Source organism: Phalaenopsis equestris, unplaced genomic scaffold (genome assembly GCF_001263595.1).
Source record: "Phalaenopsis equestris unplaced genomic scaffold, ASM126359v1 Scaffold000297, whole genome shotgun sequence".
Lineage (NCBI taxonomy): Eukaryota > Viridiplantae > Streptophyta > Magnoliopsida > Asparagales > Orchidaceae > Phalaenopsis > Phalaenopsis equestris.
The window spans coordinates 4,749,661-4,775,026 of record NW_018164739.1 but is presented as its reverse complement, the minus strand read 5'-3'; the positions used below and the strand labels follow the sequence as shown (position 1 = coordinate 4,775,026).

At 32.8% G+C, this 25,366-nt stretch overlaps 1 protein-coding gene across 3 annotated transcripts in view; it reads right to left on the bottom strand.

Annotated features, from left to right (window-relative positions):
- Positions 1–654: 654 nt before the first annotated feature.
- Positions 655–25,366, bottom strand: part of LOC110025333 (metal tolerance protein C2) — a 28,388-nt gene continuing 3,676 nt past the window's right edge. The window contains exons 4-11 of one of the 3 annotated variants that reach the window (XM_020725758.1): positions 11,680–11,724; positions 10,739–10,815; positions 5,021–5,109; positions 4,485–4,554; positions 4,068–4,106; positions 3,814–3,964; positions 1,730–1,819; positions 655–893 (exon numbers count right to left, since the gene is read on the bottom strand). In XM_020725758.1, coding sequence (XP_020581417.1) covers positions 774–893; positions 1,730–1,819; positions 3,814–3,964; positions 4,068–4,106; positions 4,485–4,554; positions 5,021–5,109; positions 10,739–10,815; positions 11,680–11,724 — 681 coding nt within the window. In that variant the 3' untranslated portion in view covers positions 655–773. The remainder of the gene's footprint in view (positions 894–1,729; positions 1,820–3,813; positions 3,965–4,067; positions 4,107–4,484; positions 4,555–5,020; positions 5,110–10,738; positions 10,816–11,679; positions 11,725–25,366) is intronic. The other 2 variants (XM_020725759.1, XM_020725760.1) reach the window with 2 other exon arrangements.

Here is a 25,366-nt window from a genome sequence, read left to right as displayed (position 1 = left end):
TTTAATGGCGCCGACAATCAAGTGGATTATTGCAAGTGCAGGAGAACTGATTTAAATTGCAAAAGGGACTGATTTAAATTGCAAAAGGGAAAAAAAAAAAAAGAAGAAAAAAAACACAAAAAAGTTGAAAGGTATGGTTGCAATTTCACACATCAGGTGATGTGCAACAAAGTCAAGTCATGAAATAACATGATTTTCATTAATTGCCCGCCAAAGTAGGGAACCTTACCAAGACTAAACTTATCTCCAAATTAATTATTTACATATATAATAAAGATATTTACATAAATACCACTTAATTCCTAGATATTTAATATAACTTTACTTTTTACATAGATGCTTCCCCTTAACTATGCATGAAAAGATACATTACACTAGTTTTAAATGGCTATATTTTTTATGTGATATGAAAAATTGTGGTGGTATAAATGTAAGAAAATAAAATTTATGTGTTGGATATGTAAATACACAGGAATTGGGTAATATGTATGTAAATGCAGTTATATTTTATAGATGATAAAATAATATGAATCAATTTTTACTCTAATTTTGGCTTAACAACTCCTTTAATAAGAAGACAACATGTTCTATGCTCAACAATTTAAAGATAAAAACTTGAATTTTAAACAACATTTAAATAAAAATTGTACAAGCTATGGACAGTCTCTGCAATGTGTACTTAATAATGATATAAATATTTATAATTGCTTCAAACTATGGGGACTTGAATGATAAAAAAAAGGGTGCAGATCACAAATTATGTAATTTACATATTAGTCCTTGCTGGTAGAACTAACTGGATCGGTCTGCACTGTTAAATCTTGTATCCCCAAATCATGATACAATTCATGCACATAATGAAGAGCTGAATCATCATTTTCTCCATCTTTCACCTGGGAAAGAATTGTTTATTCATATACCTATTTTTCAACTCACTTTGAAGCAGTAATTTATATATCCAAAAAGATGCAAATAAAGGTTTTCTTTAGGATATTTAAGTCTATTATGATGATCTCATCTTTGTGAAGTTTTGAGACAAGTGGTGAAGCGTTTAAAGAAGTTGAGTCGAGCTCGAGACATGTCTAATTTGAGCTTGACTAATTTATTGAGTATGAGCTCGAGTTTGAACTCAATTCTATTTTGCCTCGGAATCAAAAAAACTGAAACCTGCAAGTTCCGGCTGAATTCTTTCTTATTGGATTTCCTTGAATAGAGCAAGCAGTAATCAAATTCAATTAAGCCCGCTATGAAACCCAAGATTTGATTTTAAGAGGAAATACCATTAAACCTGTTAATTTTAAAAATGAAGATTTACATACATACCACTCACTGCTTATGTATTTACATATCCAGCACCAAAACTTCAATTTTTACATGTGCTCATATTATTTGTGCATTAAAAGGTGTATTTCAGTTTTTAAAAGATAAAATATTGGTATTTTTTATGTGATACTAAAGATTTGGGTCGTACAAATGTAAAAATTAAAGTTTAGGTGTGAGATATGTAAATACATAGGAATTGGGTGGGATGTATGTAAATGCCCCTTAAATTAAATGTGCCACAAGGCATGTGGCATGTCCATCATGGCATCAATGAGGTACCTAAATACTCAAGAAATATAGCATCAAGATAAATCATTCAAAAGTATTGTGTTTCATGGTTAATTTCCACAACCATTTTAGCCTAAATCAGCTAAAGCAGCAATAGCTAAGCTCAGAGAACACATACCAGAATAGAGAGGGAACCAATTGCATGACCAGGAACCAATTCCCAAAACCTGGACTGAGTGACTTCTGAAACATCTTCAAGAGCATTTACCTACAAAAGGAAGGTAACATCTAGAAAAAATGGACAAGTCGGAGCATATAGCAAATGGAAAATTAAGTACAAAAGATACTCTAAAATTTAAAAAACTATAGGCGTGTTTGGGATCTCTTTTGTTCTTATTTTTATATTTGTTTTAAAAGCATATTTTTTAGTGCATTTTTTGCATGTTTTTTATCTTTTATTTTTAGAAATAAATTAGCTTGTCTTTAAATATACTCAAAATATTTAAAAATTGTTGAGTATTTTTTAAAAATAACTGAACATATTATATCATTCCAAATATGTTTTGTTTTAAATGAAACATAAACAACACAAAATAAAAACAAAAATCAAAAGTGATTCCAAACGAGCCCTAAGGGTTGGTTTGGGATCATTTTTGTATTTTGTTTTTGTTTTTAAGAACATGTTTGTTTGGTATATTTTTTTAAGTGTTTTATTTTTTAAAATGAATTAAAAAGTTTAAAAAAACACTCAAAATAACATTTTAATGTTCTGAGTATTTCTAAAAAAACAACCACCACTAAGGGTCCGTTTGGGGCCGCTTTTCTGCAGTTTCGCGGCCCCGAATCGCGATTATTTGTTGTTTGGCTCGGAGCGTCGCGGCAAAAGAAAGTTAAAGCCGAAAGAAAGCGGAAAGCGGTATCCTCCCCGCGACAGAGCTTCGCAGCGTGAAAAGGCTTGTTTTGCCCCTCGCAAAAAACCCTCGTCCCGCCCTCCCGCCCGAGATCTTCTTCCTCTGAATCTCCCGCGCGTGATTTCTTCCTCCGAATCCCGCGGATCGCCACTTCCGCCTGCCATCTTCTTCTCCGAATCCCGCGGATCGCCACTCCGGCGCATCGATTTCTTCCTCCGAATCCCGCGGATCGCCCTCCCGCGCACGACCAGGTTCTTCTTCCCCGCGATCTTCTTCCCCTCTCTTCTTCCTCGACCAGGACCGCATCTTCCACGTTCTTCTTCCCCCCACTCTTCTTCCGCGATCTTCTTCCCCCCGCTCTTCTTCCGCGATCTTCTTCCCCGCTCGTCTTCCTCGACCAGCACCGCAGCCAATGGGAGCTTCGTCTTCGCATATCATTGAAGAAATTCTTCAAACCTCCCTTCCAAATTTACATACATACCGCATGTCTTTGAATATGAAAATTTTCATGAATTGGTCTCACCGGATCCTTTGGATGCAGTTGAAAAATAAAAATGTTGTTTAAGAGATTATCCGATAATTTTTGCAGAGCAACCAGTATTTTATGCAATCCAATATTTAGCTTATTTTTGATGGCATGGGTTTCTTTTTGTATGAGTCCAGCAAACGCATATATCTTTGGTTAATTTCAAAGATATATGCGTTTGCTGGACTCATACAAAAAGGTATGGAAACAAGGTAGCTAATTGGGCGGCAAAACTGGAATGTTATCTTATATGTGCTATCATTGTTAAACATGCTCCTTTGGCCCTCAAGTATCTTGTTTATTCTGATCTACTTTAAGTGCTTTTTATTATGTTTTTCTTTTTGTTTTCTTTGGGTTTTTAGATGGGGTGGGTTGTTTTTTTCTTTTTTCTTAGAGAGGAACCTTATCTTTTTTTAAAAAATGAATTTCTGCTTCAGAAGTTTAAAAAATGGCGCTGTTACAGTCATGTTACAGTCTTACAGTCATTTTTTAAACAGTTTTAACAAACAGGGGCAGCATGGTCATTTCTCCAGAAATAGCTACCCCACAGCTGTTTTCACACAGCTGCACCAAACAAACAGTCAATTTCCCCGCAGCAGCGCCAAACAGAGCCTAAGTGGTTACCTGGGATCACTTATGATTTTTTATTTTTATTTTGTTTTGTTTATGTTTTGAAAAGCAAAAAAATAAAAAACATGCAAAAAAATATATTAAATAAACATATTTTTAAAATAAAAATAACCAAAAAAAATAAAACGTAAAAGGTAAAAAAAACAAAAAAAGATAATCCCACGCGAACCCTAAACAACAGCTCAGGAACCACACCTGTCTCAAGCATTTGCTGAAGGCGGAAGAAGGCAAAGTAGCAGGAACCTGTTGGAGCAAGACACCACCTGTAGCTCTAAAAAGTGGAAGGATGACCACAAATACTGCAGCTGAGACCAATCCTAAGCACAGCACTTCTGCATTCTCAATACTGACAAAAAGAGGAAAAAAGAAAAAAAAAACTTATCAGCATTCTTGGAGTAAATAAATTTCATAAGGTGTTAACAATGGTTATGAATAAATGAAATACTCACCCTAAACTAAGTAACCATGACGCAAGAATCAAACCGGCGCTGAGATACAATTCACAGACAAAGGCTTTAGAAAAGAGCTTTGCCTTATGGAGAAATTTGAAGAGAAGGCAAAGCAAGGAAAAAAATGAAAGCAAAATTTACATGCACCACAAAAATCCTTAGTATTTACATATCTAACAACAAAAGTTTGATATTTACATTTATAACACTTCGGTGTCAAAAACCTATGCTTAAAAATATGTACTTTACTTTTAAAAAGTTAGTAATAGTGGTAATTTTGATGTATGTAAACATGAAAGTTTAGGTGTTAGATATGTAATTAGATAAAATTGTGCGGTATGCATGTAAGTGCCCAAAAATGAATATTTAGCTGATGTTGTAATGCTGATGAATTGGCCAATTACTAGAAAATTATACCTCCTGATAGAATCAGCTAGAACATGCAGACAGATAGAGTGGCAATTCATATCTTCAGCCTTCCTATAAGCTGCACAGAAAATCAGGGAGAGGGATAATAAAGCCATCATTGGAGATTCTTCATATTAAGAAAAGATATCAAAAGTAGTGAATGTGCTATCCAGTGATCTAAACCCAAAATATGATACATTTTTTAATCATACCTGACAGGAAGAAAATGTAGTTAATTACAAATACAGAAAAAAAAATCAGAGCAATTAATAAAATTATAAAAGAGTTAAGTGCCAAAATAGTCCCAAAATCTATTAAAATACAAAATTAATCCCTAGATTCTTTTAATATGGACTGAAACAGTGCATAGGGAGGACTATTTTAGCTCTCATTAAAATAGTCTGGGATATATTGACACTTTTACAGACTTTGGGACTAAAATACAAACTCACAAAAAGTCAGGGACCATTTTGGCACTTTTCTCAATTATAAAATAAGCAGGAACTTTAAAGATGTCCTCCTAGATGTGAAACAGAGCATTTTACCAATATTAACACGTGCATAGCTCCGAAAGAACCAAACGCCAAGTAAATTCACCAAAAGATTGGTAACAGCAGAAACAATCAGATAATGCCTAAATAATAGAAAATATTAATTAGCAAAAAAAACACTTCAAAGAGCGAAGGAATATATAATCAGCAACATCTAGAGCAACACCAAACGTGGAAAAGAAGTTTTATAAACATTTTAAAAACGTAATACGAATTCCAAACAGTGCAAAAGGTTTAGCAATTTAATCCAAGCAGATTTAAACCTGGGGAAGCCAAAAGAGAATCAAATGTTAGTAAATTTAACAGTTTTTTATGTTTCTGTTACAAAATAATAATAATAATAATAATAATAATAAAGGACACATATTTATCCAATTCAAATCATGTCTGCATGTGCCAATTTCCATGATAACTGTAACAGAGTGCTATTTCTTCGTCTAAGGTTCTGTGTATGAGAAAGAAGGTTATGGCCAGAGAAACAAGCAAAGTTGGCACATGAATTGAGGCATTCAAGGAAAGAACATGAAACCTCAACTAAATATTGTAAACTAGCAAATTATAGTTACATTTGCAAAAAGAATAAGATTTATTTGCAAAGTGAACTGTGTATGCAGTGTAAGAAAAATAATTTGGAAACAATTGGCCCTACATAAAGCCACACGTCCAAGCTGATAAGATACCAACTTTATACAGCCAATAAAACCATTCTAAATGGAAATTTCAAAAAGTTCTAACAGTGTTCTTGACTTCAATGTATCTAATTTGACTATCCATGAACCTAACACTAAAACCAGAGATTCTTCTCTTTTTTCCTTCTCGCAAATTCATAGTCAGCATCTTACCGACATATTTCCACATGTTCCAAGTGTTATCTTGTATGAAGGGATTTTATCTAGTACTGTCGGTGAATATCCTAGGTTTCATTTACCTAGGGATTTCACATTTATTTGTAAAGATTTATTGGCTGATAAGATTTGAAATCAGCATGATTCTCCATAGAAATTAGGGCAAAGCAAATATTTTTCTTTAATAATCCATAACAACACAAATATAAGGATAAACACCTATAATTCGAGAGGTAAGCGACTTCTCCCAATTCCTACAATTCTAGAGGTAGGAAGTCTCTCTCAAAACTAAACCTAAAGCTCACAACAAACAATCTCATGCATACCCAACCCTAATCCTATTAGGGATATTCATACCAAACCCTAATAATAATAAAAAACTAATTGCCTTTATGCTAATAAAAGATAAAGTTGCCCTTAGGCTAGGCTGGTGTAACAATACTCCCTTCCAAAAAAAAAAACACATTGTCTTCAAAGGAGGAAAAAATGAAGGTGTTCCTTCTCCTCCACCGCTTCTTCCTCTGACTCCTCACTATTTGCATCTTCCCCTTCACAAACTAAAATGACCTGGAGCGTGCGATCCTTGCACCAATTGTCTGGGGCATACTTCTCATCACATTGAAAATATAATCCCTTTGATCTTTTGTCCTGCACATATGCCTCTGTGAGGTGCTTAAAGTTTCCCTCAATAAGGGCCCCCTGTATTCCTCTCCTTCAACGTCTCCTTCTGAAATGACACCATTTGGGACCTTTGTTTCATGGTCGTCGAGATACTCTTATAGAATCCTCCCCGGTGTTGTTTTTGTTGGTCTTCTTCATCTGGTTCTTGTCATCCAATATATGGATGAACTCCATCGTCTCCCTCATTCCTCATGATCTCCATAGTCTGAGTGTTGACTGTATGTCGGGTTTTATGCCATTCATAAAGTTTCCCTTCAATCCTGTTTCAGAAATCTCCCTCAACCGTCCCGACAATAGCTCAGATCTCTCCATATATTCTATAACAGTCTCCTCGTGAGCCAAGATATAGAATTTCTCGTGTAGTTCTCCTTCTAGAATGGCTCAAAAACATTTCAACAAACAATCCTTAAATTCCCCCCACAAACAAATAGGGTATCTAGCCTCCTTCCGCTGAAACCAGGCTAGGGCTTTCCCCTCCAAACATAATCTTGTCGCCATGAGTTTATCTTCCCTATCCAGTCCAATCTTTACGAAGTATCGCCCCACCCGATACACCCATCTATGTGGCTCTTCCCCCTCGACGAGCGACATCTTTAACTTCCTAACCCTAGCATCTCCAACCCAACTTCCTCTCCTTGGGTTGTTTCCCTCACATGTATCAAGGGTAAAACTCCCTCCTTCCATCATAGTCATAACCACAACAGTGACTGAACAGATCAAGTGTAGGAAGTCAACACCTTGCACCAAAAAGTTTCAAGTGAAGAACTGTTGATGCCGTGTCAACTTGCAATTGAATATCAAAGAAGTCAAGATTTTGGAGTAAAAACGACTTATCAGATTTTGACAAGTGCATAGATCTAGCCAAATTCATCAAAACTCTTCAGATAGTGGAATGAATCATTAATTATATTAACATTTCACCTGACATATGGGTCAAATTAGTTGCTATTAAGTTAGAGATGAATGCTTCTTTGTGGTGAAGAAACTTGAAATATCTTTGACAGAGGGAAAGGAAAAGTAAAATTACTACTTAGTCTAAGATTAAGAAGAATATGATATTTTTAAAACTCCAGAACTTGTGTCAGAAAGATTCTTTTTTTGGAGTACACAACATAATTTGATAAACTCATGCCAAAATGTGAGTTGGTGGAGCCCAAAGAGCGCAAGGTGACAAGAATCTTGGAGGGATGAGGTCATCTAACAGGAATTTGATGCAATTGCAGCCATATTGGTTCCTACTCGATGTCCAGACCCTAGCTTTGAAGGTACAAAAACAACAAAATCACCAAGTGGCTACCGCACATTTCAGACAGAGCCATAGGATCAGGGAGGAAATGTTCACCTAGTGGAGCACCCAAGCCAACACCATAAAAGAGAATCCGCACAGAGTGAAGAAAAGGTGCAGACCGCCGATACTATTAAATCCGTCCTAGCTAGGAAGTGTTTTAAGTGTCATGGATTTGGGCACGTTGCGCCTGATTGTGCAAATAAAAGTGATAGAGGATGCAGAGAGTGAAGACCTAGATGAGAATTATGGAGAGAAGTATCAACTTCCAACCAACTGAGAAGAGATGCTAATAATTCAAAGTTGGGCCCAAGAGATAGACTCCAACGTGATTATCATTGGTTGTCCTAAAAGGTAGCGGGTCTAATATAATAGACGTTCATAGAGAGATTGAGGATGTGGGTGCCCATCGGCAGGACTAATATTGGTTGTCGAAGAAAGTTATGAGTTTGAGGAGAAAAAATCGGAAAAAAGATAACCACAAATAAGTGAATTTAAGAATTTATGACCTACAATTTAACTTCTAAGTTGCCATTATTGAAAGAGATCCAACATGCCATCACCTCCGATATAGATAAGAAATTTTTGTGCTATTTTGAGAATATTCTATGGGGTAAGCTGAGTACAAAGTTCCAGTTCAGCTCAACAACACATTCCCAAGCAGTTGCCAGATAATAGTGATGAATTGCTATTTGGAAGAACTCTGCAAGTGTTTTATTGGAAAGAATATATGACTGTAGGATCCATGTTTTTCTAGAGAAGAAGAAGCCTCCCCTATTTTGGCAGAATGACACGGGAGTGTCCCACAAAAAGATGAAAAGGCCATCCCATGATCTTGCTTGCGTGACTTTTGTGATATCCACGAAAATCAGTTGTTTATGTGATTCAAGATACGGTGTTGCAGACATAATCAACCGAATTTTCCTGTTTTCAACATATTTCTTTCAATTTTAATTCATTTCCTATTCATTTATTTTCTATTTATTTATTTCTTATTTTTCTTATTTTTAAGTAGGGTTTTACATGAGAGAATATTTATATGTTGTTATTTTCTGGTTGAGGGACTTTTGATGATTGTGAATATGTTTGGAAATTATAATATCAGATTTATGCTTCTCCAGAGTGTTTTATCATCTTCCTTTTGCAAGTAGTGTACGTGTATCATGCTCGAAAACACGTGATGGATCCCCCTCACGGTTCGTACCTAGACAATCCATTTGCTCGTTTTCAACCGTACAACCATAAAACTTGGGCCAACTTGCTGTCCACAACAGATTTCAGCCGCCGAACACCCATATCCCTTCCAAGCCTGGCCAACTGCCCATTTTTTATTCCCTCACTATTCCACAACTCCATCAACCCCCCCAAAATCCTTTTCCTAAACACTTTCTAGGAGCCCTAAAATGGTATCATTCCTTCAAGTGGCATTGTAGCACATGCAAAAGTTAAAAAAAAAGAATAGAGAGCAGTTTACCCGAAAATTTTGGAAACTTGTAGTATTTCATGTAGGATTTATTGAAAAATGACATATTTGATCAGGTTTTGATGTATTCTAAAAATTTGTGATATTTATCTCTTTTTTGGTAATAAATGTATCTTTTAAGACATATTATATTCATTGAAAATTTCGTAGTGATTAAAATATCAATTTCCCCCAATTCAAAGTAAGTTTTGAATTTTGGCATATTGTGTCATGAGCAGTTATTTTAACAAATAATTTATAAACAATATGATCAAAGCTTATTGCATATCAATATACTAGATTGGCATGAGCATTATTTATTTCACATTCACTAAGACGATGTACATGAAAACAGGTAATACTGTCATAAGATTCGTTTCAAGAGCAAAGAATTTTTGCAATAAACATCAGGAAAATGCTAACTACACCTAACGTGACACCTCAAAATAAATATAAACTCCTGTGATTATTTAAGGAATGGCTCGGACATTAAATACGTGATTGAAAACCTAATAAAAGTAATTTTACTACAAGTATCAAATGCAACATCCCTGACAACGAAGGGCGCACTTTCCTTTAATAAAGAAAAGTTAACGGCCAATGTGCAAAACATGAATTCGAAGCTTAATTAAGATACAAGGAAATAACACTATATGGTAATCAACCACAAAATCTACATTAAGGCAATATCCACATTTAAAGCGCAACAATTTAATGCTTATACCAAAATATCCAACCTCACAATTTGACCTAAATAACATATTTTACGCATAAGATTAGTTTAATCAATTATAAATAGTGCTAAAGGAAAAATAACTTGAAAAACAGAGAATTCAGCTTACCAACAGATACAAAATCAATGAAATTAAAATGGGACGCAATTTTTAGCTAAAGAATAACGGCTCTCCCTGTCCCTCATGCAACTTCAGGAATTCAAAAATAGCATAATGAAATCACTAAAGCCTACAACAGCACCAGAATATACCGCATACAAAAAGATTGGGCATTTGCATGCATACCACCCAATTCCTATGTATTTACAAATCTAACAACTAAAATTTGTTTTTCTATATTTATACCACCCAAATCTTTTATATCACATAAAAAAATACCACAGTTTAATTTCTGAAAGGTAAAATACACCTTTTCATGCATGGATAAATTGGTATGTACGTAAAAAATTGAAAATGAGGCATTAGAAATGTAAATACATAGGAATTGAGTGGTATGTAAATGTTCCAAAAATGATCACATGGTAGCATGGTCAATCAAAAACATCTTGCATTCCATATTCAACTCAATATTGCTATGTTTGAGAGCAAGTTGACAAACTGTTTACTCGTGTTCGATACGCAATCCAGTCAACATTGCCAGTAGACATGATTAACGTTAATAGAAATATTGCAACAAATTCAAAAGAAAAAAGAGTGCAAACATACTTGTGCTCCGATTCATCCTGAATAAATGCATGCAATGCTTCCACAGCCAAGGAGAAGGACATGAACAGAAGAAACAGCTGTCTATACAATTGAAACAGTATCACATGATCCTCATGAAAAAACTAAAATATTGAAGAAAACAGATAAATGAATGTAACATGGTTTATAAAGCTGTATCTCTGTAATTAAAATAATATACTTTTCTTAAAAAATATACATGTGATATTATAAACAAATATATTCCGAAAGCAACTAGTAAATTCAAAAAACAAGAAGGTGGAGAAAAAACAGTACATCATGGAATAGACTGAACCCTATCCTAGCAAAATAAAGTTATGAATAAGTACCATAATGTGTAGCAATAAACTAAATGGAATCACTCTTTAGCTAGAACAGCAGAAAATGAACAATAATACATTTATGATTTCTGAATAAGCTGCGTTCACAGTATATTCCAAAAGGTGTCATTGTGATTCATTGGCTTAAATAAATTTATCAAGCTAGAAGTGGGCAATAAAAATGGTGGCTAAGGCAGCATTATGATTTCTTCATTCTCTTAGTATATCCCAAAAGGATAAGCGTTTAAATTAAGGGGCATTTATACCATAGCACCCAATTTCTATGTATTTACATATCTAACACCTAAACTTTACATTTTACATTTATAACACCCAAATATTTTCTACCACATCAAAAATAGAACTATATTAACTTTCAAAAAGTCAAATACACCTTTCATGTAAAGGTCAGGTGGCATGTATGTAAAAATTGAAGCATAGTTGTCAGATATGTAAATACATAGAAATTGAGTGGAATGTATGTAAATCTTCCTTAATTAAATATTGGTGTGCGGTTTATGAATAAGCCTTGAGAGAAAGCACAAAAATGGATGACATAGTTGCATCCATAACCTTCAGAAGAAAATTAGAAATAGATGGCACCTTCGGCATAGATGTCATATTACCCAGCTCAACAAAATGGGACACCTGAAATACCGCAAAAGAAGAACAAGGAAATAAACTATATGACAGGCAATACATTTTGCCTGTACAGTAGGTTGGGAATTCTTTAAAGATAATCCTAAATTAAAATTATAAAATATAAAGGTAATAAAATTAATTATGAGAAATGGTTTTATGATGTTTAAAGGTAACAGTTATCATCTAAAACCACAAAATGAAAAGGTCAACATGAACCAGCCGGTTTGAATATCTATTTCACTAAGTAGCTTAAGATTAGGAACCAGCACCAAGATCAAATGAAGCCAAGCTCTCCAAAGTCCCTTTAAAGGTTGGGAAATTTTGAAGCAATCTGAACTGAGGATACAATATGATAGCCCACACCGCTTATAACCCATATAACCCCATGAATCCATGAGAAGTAAAATCCACAATTCAAAAATTGGAAATAACAACAGCAAACAATACAAATTTAACAATGGAAAAAAGTTAAGATTTTTGGATCGATTTTGATAATTTATGTCCTTCAGGCTTTGAGATATTTTATGTCACATCCATCATACATTTTTATTTTGAGGATTAAGTATATTGGTGGCAAGGTGATAACCCAAATCTCCTATAAATCACAATTTGGGCAGTAGATCCTATAGATTAAAAAAAGATTAAGTTTGTTGAAGTTTTGACAGTTTGTTTTCTTCATTAAAATTGCTAACACCGGTGTTTCTCATATAAGACAATTGACATTGGAGAGGATGTCAACAGAAGTCCACTATCACGATCAAATCATCAATCCAACACGGAAATCAAAGCTCTAGAAGCTAAACCATTGAATCAAATTTCAAACTATAGCAAGATAAGGATGAATTTGAATAGTTTAAAACTTATCTAAATAAAATTTTATTTGAATTTAATTCAATTTATGATAATTATTGTTTAGTTTGAACTTATGCAATTGATTATTAAAAGATACGATTTTCCTCTTTTGGCAGAGTGTGCATGGATTAAAATAACCACCATCATAATTGCCAATTAAGAGATGACAATTCCTGCAGAAAAGCAGTGAGACTTCTCCCAACGTATTATTCCCTCTCCTATTCTCCTTTTTAAACGATCACCCTCAGGCCCTGTTTGTGCGCCAACATCGAGATGCATACAATATAACCAATCTTTCTATGGTTTTCTTTATTTCTTCACAACAACACTTACAGATAAACATTAAAAGCTCTTCAATCCACAGACACATACAAATGAAAGCTCCTTCATTCAAACAAATCCAAACTTAAAATGGAATTTTTAATTCCTACGCAACACATCATTGTGTATGCAATAATTATTCAATTTTCAAATGAACCGTGTATGCAGCCACATAACACATACAAAAGAATCAAGAAATTGGGCTTGTTTTGGGGTAACAGCATTACACCATGTGTGTATATACTGCCCATTTTTATACAAAATAGATCCAATACATCCAAAACTAAAAAACATGCATCACTTGATCATCTATCATTATTGACTCATCTTATATTTGGAAACTATGTATTCACAATTTGTCTGACAAGTCCCAAGGTCTTATCTTATAAGTTCTCCTCCAAACTTTTTTAAACTTTTTGTTTAGTTCAAACCTAGTCTATTTAATAGAACTATTACTCCAATAAATAGTGTTAGCCAAGTTTATAAAAAATTTCACAAGCATTTCCACAATTAGTTTCAACAGAAAAAAAAAACTTTAATGCAAAAGTAGATATTCATCGAATTTTAACAAACCATATAACAATTATGAGCACGTCTTTTTAACTCTAAAATATCAGTACCGAAATATCCTTTTCAAACATTTAGAGCTAAGTTGATATTAGATTGAAAAATCACTCATGTTATTTTACTATTTATCATAACTTCGAAGTACTTCCAAAAGTTATTCATAACCCCATTTTTACCATAATAAGCATACCCACTCAACTTCTATTGTTTAGAATAACTAACAATATAGTTTAAAAAACTCAAAACTTGAAACTCACTTGAAACTTGACTGGATTTAAAATCAGCTCAACTCAATTCCAATTTGATTTGAGCTCCATTAAGGACTTTAAATTCAAATTAAGTTTTCCCTAACTTACTCAAATGTATTGAGTCAGCTCCAAAAAAGACTCAAACGGAGTACAACAACAAAAAAAACTTTTATCCCACTAAGTGGGTTCGGCTACATGAATCATTTTTCTCCATTGCGTCCTATTTAGTGTCATATTTTCATTTAATTCTAATTAATAAAGATCATTTTTATACAATATGCCTAAGTCCTAGGTCTACCTCTGCCTTTCTTAACATAAGTCGAATCTAAAAAATCTACTCTTATAATCGGATCATTAGATGATCGACGTTTAATGTGACCAAACCATCTTGTGACCAAACCATCTAAAGTGTTTGCCGCTAGAGTCTCTCTAATATTGTCTGTCACTGGAGCTACACCAACTCTGCCCTATCACGGATATATTCATTTCTCTTTTTGTCTCTAAGTGTAAAGCCACTCATCCACCTAATTATTCTCATCTCAACAACTTTTAACTTAGTTTTATGCTTCTCTTTTAAAGGTCCCAACATTCAGCACCATAGAACATTGCAGGTCTCACCACCATCTTATAAAATTTTACTTTCAGTCTAAGCGGTACTTTTCTATCACACAATAGGCCCGAAGCATTCCTCCACTTCAACCAACAAACTTGAATTCTACTAATAACATCCCCATCAATATCACAATCACTTTGAACAATAGACCCAAGATATCTAAAGCGTTCACGCCCTTTAATAATTTGATCACCCATAGTTACATTTTTGTCACTAGAGCTACTAGTACTAAAATTACATTCTATATGTTCAGTTCTGGTTCTACTCAAACGAAGGCCTTTAGACTCCAAGGTAGACCTCCATAATTGAAGTTTTTCCTAAGCTTTTTCTCTCGTCTTATCCACGAGAAGGATATCATCAGGCAAAACCACATAGTAAGGTACATCCTCCTGTAAGTGTCCCTAAGATCATCCATAACTAAAGCAAAAAGATATAGGCTTAAGCAGACCACTAATGTAAACCAAAAGAAATAGGAAAACATCTGGTCAATCTTCTTTTTGTTCGAACACAAGTAACAGTTCTTGTATACATAACTTTAATGACTTTAATACAAGTAATATCAATACCTTTCTTCTCCAAAACTCTCCAAAGAATATCTCTTGGAACTTTATCGTAAGCTTTTCCTAAATCAATAAAAATCATATGTAGATCCTCCTAATTATCTCTGAACTTCTCCATCAAACATCTCAATAAATGTATAGCTTCCATAATAGACCTGCCCGGCATAAATCCAAATTGATTATGAGAAATCTTTGTAATACCTCTTAACCTATGTTCAATTACCCTCTCTTATAATTTTGAAGTATGACACATCAACTTAATTCCTGTATAATTGACACACTCTGTGCATCCACTTTATTCTTAAAAATGAAATTAAGTTGATGTGTCAGACTTGGGCTTATATTTTTAGAGTCATATTTTCATTTAGTTCTAACATTTTTTTTTACAATAAGCCCAAGTTTTCCTAGGTCTACCTCTGACTTTCTTAACATAAGTCAAATCTAAAACATCTACTCTCCTAATCGGATCATCCTAATCGGATCATCAGAAGTGACCAAACCATCTAAGACGGATTTCTCTAATTTTGTCTGTCACAGGAGCTACACCAACCCTATCACCGATATATTCCACCAACCCTATCACCACCCTATCACCGATATATTCATTTCGCATTGTCTCTAAGTGTAAAGCCACTCATCCATCTAATCATTCTCATCTCGGCAAACACTTAACCGACAACACCTAGCATTATGCTTCTCTTTTAAAGGCCAATATTCAGTGTCATAGAGCATTACCGGTCTCACCACCGTCTTATAAAATTTTCCTTTCAGTCTAAGCAGTACTTTTCTATCACACAAAAGGCCCGAAGCATTCCTTCACTTCAACCAACCAACTTGAATTCTACTATCAACATCTCTATCTATATAACCATCGCTTTGAATAACAGACCCGACATATCTAAATCGTTCACACCTTTTAATAATTTGATCACCCAAAGTTACACTTCTATCACTAGAGCTACTACTACTAAAATTACATTCCAGGTATTAGTTTTAGTTTTTTAGTTCTACTCAAATGAGGGCCTTTAGACTCCAATGTAGAACCCCATAATTCAAGTTTTTCCTGGGCTTTTTCTCTCGTCTTATCCACGAGAAGGATATCATCAGCAAAAAGCATACACCTAGGTACATCCTCCTGTAAATGTCCAGTAAGACCATCCATAACTAAAACAAAAAGATATGGGTTTAAAACGAATCCCTAATGTAATCCAATAGAAATAGGAAAGTATTTTCTCAATCCTCCTTCAGTTCGAACACAAGTAACAGCTCTAGTATACATATCTTTAATGACTTGAATATGTCATATCAACATCTTTCTTCTCAAGAACTATCCAAAGAATATCTTGGAACCTTATCGTAAGCTTTTTCTAAATCAATAAAAATCAAATATAGATTCTCCTTATTATCTCTGAACTTCTCTATCAAACCTCTCAATAAATGTATAGCTTCCACGGCGTAAATCCAAATTGATTATGAAAAATTTTTGTTCAATTACCCTCTCCCATAATTTTAAAGTATGACACATCAACTTAATTCTTCTATAATTTGCACACTCTTGCTCTTGTGCATCTGCATCTCCTTTATTCTTAAAAATGGGTACCAAAATACTCTTCCTCCACTCCTCGGGCATCTTTTTAGTTTTTAAAATAATATTAAAGAGTTTAGTAAGCCAAGGAACTCCCGAATTTCCTAAATATTTTCATACTTCAATTGGGATATCATCAGGTCCAACAGACTTTCCACCATTGGTTTTCTTTAAAGCCTCCTCAACTTCTTTTTTACTAATACGGCGGTAAAAATCAAACATTTCATTATTCTTAAAGATATTAAGGTCACTAAAGTCGATCAAATTTCAAAAACTTCGTTAAAAAGTTTATCAAAATAACTCACCCACCTATGTTGAATATTTTTTTCTAAAAAAAATACTTTTTGATTTTAATACACTTTACTTAGTTAAATCTTTACTTTTCTTTTCTCTGTGTTTGGCTACTTTATACATATATTTTTCACCCTCCTTAGTATCAAACCTGTTATAAAGAACATTAAAAGCTTGATTTTTAGCGTCACATGTTTTTTTAAACTCCTTACAGGCCGTTTGAAATTTTTTCCAATTTTCTAAGCTTTTACATTTAAACCATTTTTATAACATAAGTTCTTATATTTTATCTTTTATTGCACATTATTATTCCACCACCAACTATTTTTATTTATAGAAAATAGTTCTTTTGATTCTCCAAGTACATCTTTTGTTATTTATTTAATAATATTTGTTACTTAATCCCACATAGCATTTGCTTCAACATGAACATCCGAAAGTTTAAAATTCCCAAAGTTTTAAATTTTGAATTTTACACATAAAAATAATTTTATTTGTCTTTTAGGTTCTCTTATCTAATTCTCTGATGATGAGTCATAATATTCTTTATTTTACAACTCTTCATCTCAAAATTAAGAACTAATAAACGATGTTGGGTACTTAAATCCTCACTTGGAATGACCTTACAATATTACAATCTCGACGATCTCTTCTTCTCATAATAAAATAATCAATTTGTGTTTTATTAGATATATTTGTATAAGTAATAAGATACTCATCTCTTTTCTTCAAAGTATTAGTAATAATAAAATCATACGCTAAAACAAAATCTAAAATATCTCTACCTTCTTCATTAGTCACTCCAAAACTGCAGCCACCATGAATATTTTAATATTTCTGAAATCTTCTATCACTGTATTAACAAGTCTATTTAAATCTCCTCCAATAAAAATTCATTTTTCAAGAGATATCATTTGTATTAAATCTTCTAAGTCATTTCAGAATTTATCTTTAGACCCTATATCTAAACCTATTTGAGAAGCATAAACACTTATAATATTAAAAATCTTAGTATCAATGATAATCTTAAGGATTATAATTCTCTCCAACTCTATTAATTTTTACAACATTATCTTTCAAACTCTTATATATAATTACACCTAAACCATTTCTAATGTGACTCTTACCAGAGTACCAAAGTTTAAAACCTAAGTTATCAATCTCCTTAGTCTTTTCTCTAACTCATTTAGTTTCTTACATACACAAGAAATTAATCTTTCTAAGAAACATAATATCAACTAATTTCATTGATTTATCATTAAGAGTACCTATATTTCAAGATTTTATCCTAATATTAATTTCATTAGTTTTATGGACTAATTTTTTTACTCGCATCCGTCCATACTGTAGGAATCCTTGCTTATTTGACATTACAACCAGACGCCGGCATAGCGGCCCTTACAAACTTTTCATTGTATTCAGGCTATACAGCGCGTTGTTTCTAGGGGGCGCCTAACACTTACACAAAGATCAAAAGGATTCATATCATGATTTTTTTTTACGAGTTTTACGTTGGTTGTCGACTGCCTAACGCAACCCTCCACTCTCAAATCTCCTAAATATTTTCACTTTAATTGGGATATCATCAGGTCCTACAAACTTTTCACCCATGGTTTTCTTTAAAACCTCCTCTAACTTCTTTTTTTACTAATTCGATGGTAAAAATAAAACATTTCATCATTATTAACGATATTAAAATCACTAAAATAAATCTTATTTTTCGAAACTTTATTTAAAAGTTTATCAAAATAACTTGCCCACCTATTTTGGATATTTTTTTCTAAGAAAATCACTTTTGGATTTTCATCTTTAATACACTTTACTTGAGTTAAATATTTACTTTTCTTTTCTCATTATTTGACTAGTTTATACATATATTTTTCACTCTCCTTAATATCTAATCTATTATAAAGATCAGTAAAAGCAGAATTTTTAGTATCGCAGATTGTTTTCTTAGACTCCCTACGGGTCGTTTAATATTTTTCTCAGTTCCCTAAGCTTTTACATTTAAACCAATTTTTATAACATATCTTCTAATATTTTATCTTTTCTTGCACATTATTATTTCACCGCCAACTATTTTTATTTATAGAAACTTTTTCTTTTGATTCTCCAAGGAATACTTACATAAAAATATAACATCACTTTCAAGATGGCTCGTAATCAAATAATTTCATTTCAAGTCAGCTCTACTAGAAATAAGTTTGATTTTGTTTTAATATATGATTAAAGCTTTTTTTGCTTAAGCCCATCTAAACTCATTTTAGATGTCATCTATGCACTATTACCTATCCATCTAAGGATCTAAGTAAGAACATTTCAAAATAGCATTCCCATCTTTAGCTAAGGTCTTTTTCGTAGCATAAAATTCTATAATCTCTAATGATAATACATCTAACTTATAAAAATTCCTAGCTTTTCTTCCACCTAGCATTCAGCTACAATAAGAATTACATTTATTTTACCATTCTTAGTAATAATATTACTACGAGAATTATTAGAAGTTATGGTTTCAACTTTTTTAATTGTTTTTACGTTTTTATTTTGGCTATTTAAGCTTTCAAAGAAGTTAAACGATTGAAATCAATTTTTCTTTCAGTAATTATTTCACGACTCCTCAATTTTATAAAAAACATACCTTTGGAATCTCTGATTTCATTGTAGTCAAGAAGATCGAAAAGTTTAAAAATGAGAGGAGAATATGTATGTATATGATGCAAACTTAGCTGGATTGAAGGCGCGAGCCTTCCAGGATGCTGCTATCTCCCATAAGCCATTACATCGTTAAAATAGATGAAAATAGCAAAATTATTCGTAACATGCTTCTTAAAACAACTAATAGATCAAAAATTTATTTTGATTCAATTTTTAGGATCAAATGTACGTGCTATACAGCCAACCTTTGAAAAATGATAACTATTCTCAAATAAGGACCTATATCTCTATGAATTAATTTCTCTTCACTTAAGCTTACATTACAATAATAACAAATAGCAATTCTTTTCTTCTTCAAAGAAAAGAGTTTTATTACAGTGTAAGATCTACTTCCAAAACAATAAATGTTCTAGATCCTAGATACAGATCCTTAGAATTGCTAAATCTATACCCTATCCCAAGCATGTAATGAAACACTTCAAGCCCTGTCATTTAACATGTTATCATACTCAGATATATATGTTGAAGAACATTAACATGGCTTTTTCAAAATTATTTCTTCAAGCTTTTCCTCTAATCAAGGTTGTGGAGTATAAACACAAAAGGAATTTAGTATTCTATCATCAATAATAAGACCCATACAATCAATTAATCACTAAACACGCCTTTGTAAGACTGTACTTGTTTCTCTATCCCTTATGTTTCATATTCAATTCTATCAAGTTTCCAAACATAAAATAGCTTTTAAAATCCCAAGTTTTTGTTTAGGTCAATTTCATTAATGACATAGTGAGAGAAAAGATTTTTCATAAAATTATTCGAAGTCCTCTTTCTCTTTCTTTTTTTTTTTTTGGATAATTTAGTAATTAAGTGAGCTAGGTGTTATCTGGCATAACTTTTTTATAAATAGACCTTCTTTAAGAAAAAAGGAAAGTTTTGGGAAGAGGTTGATCTCAGATTTTACTGAATTGAAGAGAGGATTTCCTGTTTTAGCAGTCCATAGATCCTGTAGAAATTTTTCCATAGCAACAGGTGCCAAGACCTTTCCATTGTTGCTTCAACTAACCTGTTAAGCCAATAAACACTCCTAATCAGTTCATCCAAGCCATTAAGCTCCATTGTCTGAATCTAGAAGGTTTTGTGTACCAAATTTCTAATTCAAAATGTGTACTTTTCTTTTTTAAACATTTAATCAACACTACCGCTTTTACTTAAAAATTGCAAGTGGTTGGAATTTATTCCAACACAGATGTTTGGTTGTTTCCTAAAACATATTATCAGTGAAGATGTCAATAAGTGGAAGACATAGTAAAGACAGCTTTCAGGGTCAGATATGGGCACTATAAATTTGTGATGAGGTCATTTGAACTTACTAATGATCCGGCAGTTTTTATGGATCAGATGAACAGGTTTTCAGATAATTTTTTTAATACTTCTATGATTATCTTTATTGACGATATCCAGGTATATTTTAGAGATGAAGTCGGTCATAAAGATCATTGCATGTTGTGCTGCAAGTTTTGAAAGAAAATACACTATATGTCAAATTTTTTAAATGTAAATTTTGACTTAAAAGTGTGGCTTTTATTGGGTATATTATCAATGGAGATGATATATCTATGGATCAAAAATAAGATCAAGGCAGTTGCAGATTGACCCAGACTACTATTTTTACTGAGGTCAAGAGTTCTCTAGGTTTGTTTGGTTATTAAAAACATAGACCTGATGAGTTTGAAAATGGAGAATTTGTCTTTATAAAATTTAGTCATTTGATGGGTGATAGAAGATTTGAAAGACAGAAAATTGAGCACCATATATGTAAGTCCACATGAGATTGTGGATAGGATTGGAAAGATAGCTTACATACTGGTTTAATCAACTCATATGCAAGGAGTGCATATTTTTTCCACATTTTTTCACTTAGAATATATATTGCAGGTGAACTGAGTAGAGTGATAGCGGCCTCGTATGATTTACAGTCTGATTTGACTTATATTGACGAGTCTCAAAGAATTATGGATTATGATGTAAATAGGTAGATTTCATTTGTGAAGATTTTATGGGAGCATGAAATAGATAAGGATGTTACTTAAGAGAAAATTTTTGATATGCAAGAATGATATCCATAGATTTCATTTGAGATATGTCTTTTTTCATGATATTTTTCAAATTTCGAAGACGAAAATTTATAAAGAGGAGAGGTTATAATAACTAAAATTTTTAAAGAAATAAATAATAATAATAATAATAATAAATAAAAGAGGTGTCGGTTAGAGAAGACGCACCCTGTCACAGGAATCGAATATTACACTTCTATCGTGCTTCACCTCATTGAACGAACGAGAAGTAGAAAGAGAGCGAGAGAAGAAGAATCAAAGAGAGAAGAAGGGAGAAGGGGTCGTTTCCGGTCCAATTTTGTGGCTATATCAAGGAGCTTTGCATCCGACACACTGTCTAGTCATGGGCTTGTCTGTGGATGAAGGAAGACGGGAGGAGAAGTCATAGGAGGAAAGTTTGTGCGGTATTTTTTATTTTTTTAATTTTTTTTCCCTGTGGTGCGAAACTTACTGCTCTCAATCGACCAGGAGTGGTGGAAGAGGGAGGAGTTCAGCTCGCCTTAGGATTGAAGACGAGGCCCCGTGAAAAGCAGAAGGCAGTCTGCTTGTGGGTTCGAGTGGAGGAGTCAAAGCATTTGTGTGGGGGTAAAGGAAAGAAGGTTGCAGCTCAGTCGAGAGGAAGAAAAGTAGAGTGCTTGAAAAAAGATGAAGATCGTAGAAGGGAACCTATTGCATGCGGGAAGGGGGAAACTTGAGCATGGGTTAAGGCAACCGAGGGAGTAGTAAGGTAAGCAAATGGGTTCATATTATAATATAATTAATAAGTTATATATATATATATATATATTTAAGTTTATTCATTAAATATTAATAGTAAGTGCATTTTAAACCAAGAAGAAATTGAAGAAAAGGAGAATCAATTTCGAGATCGAGGAGCGACACTTTGAAAAATAATGTATGTTTTAATTAAGGTTAAAGTTTAATTTACTTAATTTAGAATTAATATTTAATAAATAATTAATTTATAACAAAAATTAAGGCTGAAAAATATTTGAACTTAAAAGATCTAAAGATTTGAAGTAAGTGAGACAGCAACCAAAATAAGGTGAGTGACTATTTTCTTGTATGTATCAAAATTAAGGTTTTATTAAATGAACAACTGCATAATTGTTTCATATATTTGTTTTTTATAATTTGAGGCATATTATGAATGAAAGAAATATTGAAATGAATGAAGGGAAAATTGAAAAGAAAATATGGTGGCTCCAGTGACCTTAATAAAAGTAATGATAAGAAATAAAATGTAAAGATTTATGTCAATCAAAATTACCTCTTGATAATACTGACAGGGAATGCGATGTACCCATGCACGATAAAGAAAATGAAAATGGTAAAGGTATACCTCCAGATGCAAAATTTTGAGCATACATACGGGTGTAATTTTGATGATACATTTGAGTATGGCAATAATTCTGATACGACTTATTAAATAGGTTAAAAATAGTAAATACTTGAATTAAAATTGAGAGGTTAAATTTAAAATGAAAGTTTATGGTTTAAATAAATAATTAAGAATATTTTTCTATCATTCATGCATAGCATTTACATATAAATTTAATGTATATTGAGATTATAATTGCTCACTAAGTCGTAAAAACTTACTGTTGAATTTAATATTTTTACTCGGGAAAAGAAAAATTGTAAATTGACATGTCTCACACAAAGAATTTAGTTTATATGAAACTACATCTGATAACTATCATGTTATGATGTGATTATAGTTTCTTCTTTCACTGATTTCTCAGTGTAGTGATATATAGTTATATGTTGATTTAAGATGTTTACAGACTATATTACTATTTCTGGAAGTTTCAATTTTCTATGTATTGTATTTTGTGAATTTTAGTGTCTCTTTTATATATTGAAAGATTCTGAAAATCTATGGAAAGTAAATTAAAGATTAGTACTATCCGACGGTAGTTTCTGACTTAGCTAATTTTAAACTATCAAATCGGGTTGTGACATTGCAAGTGATTGGAATTTATTCCAACACAGATATTTGGTTGTTCTCTTAAAGAAAAAAGGCTTAAGAGCAAGGAACAAGGTTGGGAGAGAACATTTGTCAACCTCATTCACCTTTGAATTTCTTCACATCTAATTGTAGCTGAAGACGAAGAAATTATCAGGGGTTGTAATAATAGAAAAAACCAAGAACCTTTTAATGTCTAATATAGGTTGTTGACAATGTTGAAAAAAGGTAGTGGGCATTTTCCTGGGAGCCCTCGACAATACACAACTATCAAAAGCCTATTCTTCAGGTTGGATTTCTTTTAGAATCAATTCTACCATTTCTGAAGTGTATATTTACTTAGGGCCTATTTGGAATCACTTTTTGTTTTTTATGTTTATTCTTGTTTTTAGAAATTGCGTTTGGTCATGTTATGATTTATATGTTTTTTAAAATAAAAAATAAAAATGATACTTGGTTGGGTTTTTTTTTTTTTTTAAAAGAAAAAGCATACACCTTATATAAAACGGATTGGTTCAAATGTACTCCAGTATTAAGCTCTGTCGTCTTTGGCGTATACGATATTTTTCTTGCTCACCCAGCATAAAACATTACCTGTGGACAGGCAAGTGGCGGGTGACTGCTGCGACTGGCAGAGGCAAGCTAGGACCGACATTAGCGAGAAGCGACTGGAGGCGACGGGCAACGACTGGCGGAGGACTAGTAGAAGGGTTGTTTTGGTGTTTTAAAAATAGGCAAAAATATAATTTTTCTATTTTTAGTACTTTGAAAGCATTAAGTGTTCTATGGACAATTAAAAAACAGATAGACAAACATTATATTTATGTTTGTTTCTTTTTTTTTTCAAAAACAAAAAACAAAATTGATCCCAAACAACCCCATAGTGAAGAAATTCATCACATCAGTTATAGGCAACTGCAATAAGAAAAATACAACAGAACAAATTTAGGTTGTAAGATTTACTAGCTTGGCTTTGGCATCTCTTAATATTTGTAAGGTGTCAATTAAGTTTTTTACAACCACAACAATCTTGATCTTCTTTTCACCACTTTGCCCACTAACTTTATAAAGTCAATGATTCAAAGTAGAAAAATATTTTTTTTCTTGTTTTGGTTAAAAGTCTTATTTTATATGTAACCCTTTCAATGAATATGAGATTGGTTTTTGGTTAACTTAATTGGCCTCCAGTCAAATACTTGATAGTTTGTACTCTTTTATTTAGTTTACCAACCATTTCCAATCTCTCAGTATATTTACATTAAATTTTGGCAAGCCGCTTCTACGTGACATCCTAACCAATCCTTACTATCCTCTTATCTTTGCAGTAGAGATGGTTCAATCATAAGACTTTATGAATATGAACTGTTAAAAGGGATAGCAAAAAAAAAAAAACCTTTAAGAAGGGTTAATTTTAGTGGACGTTTCAAGTTGGTTAAATAGTAAATTATGATGCATAAAAATCCATTCAACTTAAGTTTTAACTATGTAGTCGATAACATTAAATTTAGATCGTGAAGAAGACCTTCAATTGCCAGAACAGAGAGGCTCATTCAATATTTCTGTAGTTCTAATGCAATAAATAAAAGATTCCGAATCTTAATAATCTTTTCGTCCTGCATCACACCTCTGTGATTTTTCGTTACATTAAGCCCGCAAGTTTCTCTCTCCATGGATGAAATAACTTGCTTTTCCACATAAACTAGGTCCAGCTTTACAGCATAATAGGGAATCAAACCATACAATAAAACATGATTAAGACCAAAAGATAAACAATCTGGTTGCTCAACTAAGGGTCCGTTTGGGGCAGCTTATAAGTGCGGGCGGCGTTTTCAAAACGCCGCCATACCGCTTGGTTCGCGCTTTTCGCCAG